Source organism: Panthera leo, chromosome D1, assembly GCF_018350215.1.
Source record: "Panthera leo isolate Ple1 chromosome D1, P.leo_Ple1_pat1.1, whole genome shotgun sequence".
Classification (NCBI taxonomy): Eukaryota; Metazoa; Chordata; class Mammalia; order Carnivora; family Felidae; genus Panthera; species Panthera leo.
The window spans coordinates 15,013,802-15,020,782 of NC_056688.1; the positions used below are offsets into that span (position 1 = coordinate 15,013,802).

The 6,981-nt window shown below is 59.6% G+C and overlaps 1 protein-coding gene across 2 annotated transcripts; it reads left to right on the forward strand.

Annotated features, from left to right (window-relative positions):
* Positions 1-55: 55 nt before the first annotated feature.
* Positions 56-6,731, forward strand: TAGLN (transgelin). 2 transcript variants are annotated; one of them, XM_042906706.1, is made up of 5 exons: positions 56-76; positions 4,944-5,135; positions 5,231-5,408; positions 5,704-5,806; positions 6,152-6,731. In XM_042906706.1, the coding sequence occupies exons 1-5, from the start codon at positions 74-76 to the stop codon at positions 6,294-6,296; spliced, it is 621 nt and encodes a 206-aa protein (XP_042762640.1). In that variant the 5' UTR covers positions 56-73; the 3' UTR covers positions 6,297-6,731. The 2 variants fall into 2 exon arrangements, with proteins under 2 accessions (XP_042762640.1, XP_042762641.1); XM_042906707.1 differs by lacking the exon at positions 56-76 and adding an exon at positions 1,439-1,564.
* Positions 6,732-6,981: the final 250 nt, after the last annotated feature.

The window sequence follows — 6,981 nt, forward strand, 5'->3', positions numbered from 1 at the left end:
CCCTGACACGACTTGAATAGAGAATGCAGGCCGAGGCCGGGAAGGTTCTTGGGGGAACACAAGCTGCTGGTATATGGTGGGTAACTGCGCGTGGACGGCAGGCAGGCTCCCAGAAGCCGGAATTTGAAATGACCCTAGAAAGTTGATTTAGGTTCCAGCGGGCCTAGGATGGCAAGATCGGGGCGGTGGCAGGAAGCTGGTGAATTCACAACTCACCAGAGGTCTGCTGCCCTCTAGCTGATTCCCCGCCCCTCTCCCTGCCCTTCCCAGCAAACGCCACTGGAGGGCACCCTAGCTCTGTGCCACTGGGCTCTGGCCAGGGGAGGCAGGCTGTGGTGGGCGGGCCTCCCACGAAGGCCAGGCCTGGCTGACCCCCTCCCGGAGGTGCCGGGTGTGCCGGTGTCCAGTGTGTGGTGGGGAGTGTTAGCCCCTCCCTGCCAAGCCGTCCTGGGAAAAGGGGTGGGGTGGTGCCACAGCCGGCAGCCCAGAGACCCCGCAGCAAGTCTCGCCTCCTGCCCCTTCGCCAGACCCCTGAGGCCGGGTGCAAGCCACATGGGAGTGAGTCTCCTTCCTGGAGCGATGGAGCCCAGTCTGTTCTTTAGGGGAGGCACAGACTGTTCCAAAGGGAGGGAGGGAGGAGAGCGGCCTCTGAGCCTCCAACCCGGCCTTGGTGTCTCAGCCCCACCAGGCCTTAGAGATGCCCTGGATGAGGGCCAAGGTCCACTGAGCTGCCCAGCCCTCAGATTCCGCCCCGGCTAAAGCATCTAACTCAAGACCCACCCCAACTGGAAGCGCCCAACCTGAGCAGGGTGGTTACACCCGACAGACTCTCAGCTCCCACACGGGGGCCTCTGGGGACGTCCGGCTTCTGCCACTCATGGCCTCCCACGTGGCCTTGGGTGACATGCACCCTGAGCCTGTTTCTTCACGTGTAACACGAGGTTAGTAATTATCCCACCAGGTAGCCTCGAAGATTAAATGAGAGCATTAGCGGCAGGTCCTCAGTAAAGGAAGTTCCTAAAGCCGAACCCTCAGGAGGACAGGGTGGTGGGTTACTCCACCACGGACCTCAGGGATCTGTCCCCCAGCTCTTTCCCCCTCTCCCTGGCCAGACCCTCTTGAATTGCCCCCTCCCGTCAAGTCACACACGGGGGCAGGGAGCAGTGCAGAAGGAGCAGCCCTAGGGCCAGACAGCAGGGCAGGGCTTCGTGGTCCTGTCCATAAAAGGCTTTTCCCGGCTGCTTCCCAGCCGGCAGCGCAGCTCCGCCCCGCCGGCTCCATCTCCAAAGCACGCAGAGAATGTCCCGGGCAGCCCCCGGCAGACTGCTCCAACTTGGTGTCTTTCCCCAAATATGGAGTCTGTGTGGAGTCACTGGGGGGGCGGGGGGTGGGGAACGGGACGGGCTCCTCTGGCAGGGAGGGGGCCCAGGGGTGAGCCAGCGGGGGAGGCTGACATCACCGCAGCAGCGGCCCTTTAAACCCCCCACCCAGCCGGCGCCCCATCCTGTCTGTCCAAGTTCAGACACGAGAGCTCATTCCCGCCTGCGAGTCTCGAGGAACTCCTGTAAGTGCACGCATCCCCGGGCTGGAGGGGAGGTGGGCTAGGGCTTGATGGGACCACAGGGGTATTGCAGAGGGGCTCTCACGGGCCCTGGCCTGCAACCCCATGGGGGGGAAGCACGTCCTCTCCTCGTGCATTCCTCATCTCCAGATGGGGAGGTGGCCTTAGCTCGATGAGGGTGGGGGGGTGGGGTGGGGGGGGGGGTGAGATTGCTGGAATCCCGTACTTGGAGTCCTTGGACCAGGCGGCACCAGGCTGATCTCGAGATGGCTTGGCCGGTCAGAGGGACTGATGGTGGAGACCTGAGGTCTGAGGTGACAAGGAGGCTCCCCACGTTTTTGGCCATGGTCATACCGACAGAGTGTGTGATGGGCTCAAGGTATTGGGTTAGACCCAAGGCTCTGTCTGTCGTCCATGTAAGAGGACATCCAAGGAGGTGAGAAGGTGTGCGAGCACAGCAGTGCTGGAGAGCAGTGTCCTGCTGGCGGGCACTCGGGTCTGAGCAGCACAGAAGCCCTGGGAGCCACTGAGGCAGTGGAAAGGACTGCCAGACTCCTGTACCCTGGAACAGCCAGGGTGGCCCGGTGCAGGGACCTGCGAGAGCTGCGTTTTCTAGACACATGGCTCCTTCCGTCCTCTGAAATGGGAGATGACCGCACAGCAGGCAGAGGGGTGAGGGCTGGGCACCCCCAGGGGCTTTGCAGTGTTGTCCTGGATGGCTCACACAGGGCTGGGCGGGCCTGGGACCCTGGGCCTTTTCCGAAGGGTCTAGCTGGTTCCCTCAATGGTTGCTCTCCAAAGGGCAGCAGTGAACGGGGCTGCTCTTCTCTGCTTCCAGAATTTAGAGGAGCCGTCCCTCTTGCCTTCTCAGAGATCCACGTGTGCCTGCTCTTACTGGCTGTGTTCTATTTTGAAGAGCCAGGGGCCCGGCGGTCCTGGAGAGACCCCTGGTTCCTGCCGGTAACAGGTGCCCGCCACCCCTTTGCAGCTGGCCCTTGTTCTTTCTCTCAGGGGAGGGGAAGCTGACAGGAGCCACGGGCCAGAGGGTCAAAGTGGAGTCCAACTGGCCGGCCTGGCCTGCTCCAGGAGGCTTTGTCTAGAAAGGCCTCTGGGTGGGCTGCCTGGCAACTGTTTCCCTCTCCTCTTCCTACAGCTCCGAGGTGGGACTGGGGAGGTCTTGGTCAGAGGACTTAATGAGATTTCTTGGAATTCTCCACTTCCGGACTCCTCATGTGGAGGCAGAGGGTGGGGTTGGGATGGGTGGGGTGCATTTCATCCCCTTCCCTGTTCTGATAAAAATCAAATACTGTCTCTAGATCTAGGGGCTGCAGCTTTGTGTGCTTCTCACTGTGAGCCTCGATGCCTTAACTATCTGCTCCGAATCTCTTAGACTGCAAGCTGGGGGTGACGGCACTCCGCTTCCGTCCTGCTCCTCACCTGCTGGCACAGGGTCTGGGAGGGTAGGTGGGTGGGGAGGACGAGGAGGGCAGGGCGGGGAAGGTGGGGTGTGCGCTGCCCGCCTGGGCTGGTGGGGTGAAGGCTGAGTGGGGCCCAGGATGAAGGATGGGCTGAGGGCACTTGGTCCCAGCTGACTCGTGGGTTTGGACCCCTCGTCTTTGCCCTTGGGCGGTTGGGAAGCAGGGGTGGGGAAGGGAGGCGTTGGGCTGTCTATAGGGAAACGGAGACTCTGCTTTTGGATTCTCTGGCATCACTGGCCAGGTGAGGGTGCCGGTGCTCAGAGGTGGCCCAGCCCTCGGGCTTTTCAAACCGGAGAGAAGTGAGTTGCCCAGTGGCTGGAATCAAATGAGTTCATCTCTCAAACTTTGTTGTCCTCTCAGGGGATGATATGGAAAAGGAGTGGAGGCCAGAGTGGGAAGAAACAGTTTTTGTCCCTGGGTCAGGGGCTGGCTCTCCCAGGTCACCACCAGGAGGCGACTCTGGGAGGGAGTCACAGACAGTGCCTGGGAGAAGGCACAGCTCTCTGAGGGAGATGACATCATCCTCGGTGCACAGATGGGGAACTTGAATGCAGGAAAGTTGTCAGCTATGGGGGAAGGAAGGGTTGGGCAGCTGACCCGAGACCGTACAAGCTCCCCACGGTGGTACAGGAGAGACGGTCTGATATTGGCAAGAAAGGGAGTCGGGGGAGCGCAACGACTACCCCCATCCTCAGACCATTCTCTCCCTCCCAACCTCTGACCTCTCTGAGGCCAGGTGATGGGTCTGGCTTCATCTGGCACCTCTCTCGGAGGGCTCTTCCGATGAGCTCTGGGTGATAGCTGGGGCCGGGTCAGGTTTCTCTTGACCAGCCACATCTGCCCAGAGGCCTACCTCGCCCGCCCTGCTGCTATAGCCTTCCCCCTACATCGCGGGGCTCTTCAGAGCAGTGCCGGCCCCAGACCTTCAGGGCAACAGCTGCTGCTGCTGTGCACGGGGAGGGGCTCCCCACGCTCTCGCTGGCAGATTCTTGGCTCTGGGATCCCCTTGGAGGGCTCTGGCTCCTGGGTTACTCAGCTACTACAGAGGTGGGAGCCTGAGGGCACGAGGGAAAGTCTATGGGTCTATAAGTGTTCTCTCTCTCTCTCTCTCTCTCTCTCTCGGCTCACCTGAGGAAGTACAGCTTTTTGACCAAAACCTCTTGGGTTTTGCTGGCTTCCTAGACCTTTCCAGGGGTGGATAAGTTTGAGCCTCTTCAGCAGCTGTGGGCCAAAGGCTGAGCTGACCTGGTAAAGAGCTGGAGTTTTGGAGCTCCAGCTTCGGGGCTGGGGGGATAAAGCGGAGGGAGAAATAGGGCAGGACCACCTCATGCCTAGCTGGACAAGGAAACCCGCTGCTTTATTTTGGAAGGGACGTGTGGCCTCTTCTGGAAGGTGTCTCCAGTGCCTCCGGTCAATCTTGGCAAAGAGAGAAAGCTCTAGACCAGCCATTGTCAAACTACAGCTCATAGGCTAAATGCAGCCTGCTGTTTGTGTAAATAAAGTTTTATTGGATCAAAGCCTGCTTACTTGTTCATGTATCGTCTCAGGCTGCTTTCCTGCTACAATGGCAGAAACCTCATGTCCTGCAAAGCCTAAAATACTTACTGTCTGGTTGCTTACGAAAATAAGTTTACTGACCCTTGCGCTAGACTTCCAAAGATCTGGTCTCCCATTTCTCTGGCCTCCAAGTTCAGAGGCTCCCCGGACTGAGGGGCTGAGCCTGGCCCAGACGGGCAGTGCCGTGAAAACAAAATGAGGGAACGGGGAGGTAAACATCTAGGATGGATGGCATCCCCCACACCCCCCGTCCTCCTAGAAGCCGGAAGGCCCGCCTAGCACAAGTGAAAGCAGAGTGGTTCTCCGATCCTCTGACCTTCTCCCTTCTCTGGCCTGTGCTGCTTTAGCTCTCCCTCAACATGGCCAACAAGGGTCCCTCCTATGGCATGAGCCGCGAAGTGCAATCCAAAATTGAGAAGAAGTACGACGAGGAGCTGGAGGAGCGGCTGGTGGAGTGGATCATAGCGCAGTGTGGCGCAGACGTGGGGCGCCCGGACCGTGGGCGCCTGGGCTTCCAGGTCTGGCTGAAGAACGGCGTGGTGAGTGGTCCCCTGGGAAGGGGGGCTGGGGCTCTGCTGGAGTTGTGAGGCAGGCGCCCCGAGCTGAGCGCCGAGCTGCGTTCTGTGCCTGGCAGATTCTGAGCAAGCTGGTGAACAGCCTGTATCCTGACGGCTCCAAGCCAGTGAAGGTGCCCGAGAACCCTCCATCCATGGTCTTCAAGCAAATGGAGCAGGTGGCTCAGTTCCTGAAGGCGGCTGAGGACTATGGGGTCACCAAGACTGACATGTTTCAGACTGTTGACCTCTTCGAAGGTACAGAGAGAAAAGGGGTGGAGAAGGTGGGTGCAGGACAGGAAGCTGAGGCAGAGGGGACGAAGGATGATCAAAACATGCCACACAACAGGTCTGCACAGTAGGAACAGGATGTGCCGGAAGGGTACCAGCCAGGCTCTCGAGGGCATCGTAGGATCTCCTGGAGCCTCCTTTGATCATGGGACAACCTTTGCCCCTGGGTTGGCCATTTTTCTGAGAGGTGGGGCAGGCCCTGCCCTGGAGTCCCGTGTACATGGCCCTGAAGTTCACCCCCATCCCTCCTTTCTTCTCACAGGCAAAGACCTGGCAGCGGTGCAGAGAACCCTGATGGCTCTGGGCAGCTTGGCAGTGACCAAGAACGACGGGTACTACCGTGGAGATCCCAACTGGTTTATGAAGTACGCGGCCACCCGGGGTTCCTTGTGCTCCGAACCTGTGTCTTTGCAGGGAGATGGGAGGTGGCCTGGGCTGACTGTCAGGCCCAGCGGGGAGGGGAAGCGGATAGCTGGAAGGTCCAAAGTGAAGGTCTAGGCTGGGTAGGAAATGGGTCCCTGGTACTTGCCATTCTCCCTGGTCCATGGGGTAAGCCAGGTTAAGGAAACACAGAAGTGAGATGGGGGGGGGGAGGCGGGGACATGGGACCGATCTAGGAAGTGACAGAGGAAACAGAGCACTGGGAGGGGGGGAGGGGGGATGAAATGTGCAGTCCTGATGAGTCTTTATCCTGGTTTCCCCTCTTCCAGGAAAGCCCAGGAGCATAAGAGGGAGTTCACAGAGAGCCAACTGCAGGAGGGAAAACATGTCATTGGCCTACAGATGGGCAGCAACAGGGGGGCCTCCCAGGCCGGCATGACAGGCTACGGACGACCTCGGCAGATCATCAGTTAGAGGGAGAGGGCCAGCCCCCAGCCCTGTCCTTCCCCGGCTCGTCGGCTGCAGCCATCCTGCCTAGCCCACCTCACCCGCACCCGTGTAGTTCCTCAGCCCCGGCCAAGCTTCGAGGCTCCGTCACTGAGCAAAGGTGACCGCACTTGGGCAGCTCTCCCCCACCCCTCAGCCTCAGCCCAATTTCTTACCCCCAAGCACCACTCCCCTGACCCTCCTCCCAGCTCCCCCGCCGTCTCCCACCGTCTCACCCCATCCTGGGCCGGGCAGGGGGGACGTGGGCTGGGGGTAGCCTGGGCGGGGGGCAAGTCCACTAGCCTCCTTGGCAACAGACGCCTGTTGAAGGTAATCCTGCCCAACCTCCCTCCATTTATTTTTTTTCTGGAATATTTTGGGGGTTGAAATTCAGAAAGGAAACAAATATATACATCAATCTTTTCTCAGGCCTGGCTGGCAGAGTTTGATTTGCCCTGGTCACTTCTGATTCTAGGAAGTATGAGCAGGGAAGAGGCAGGCAACATTTATGTGGGTTCCTGAAGGCCAGCTCCAAAGGACCTCTCAAATTCTAGGACCTCAAGGGGGGCCAGTTTCCTTCAGAGGGCCACGCGGAGGAGGAGAGTGGATCTCGGGGACTGGGGACCGAAGGCCAAGGAGAGCAACCTGGCAACTTGCATTAGCTCTGGGAGGC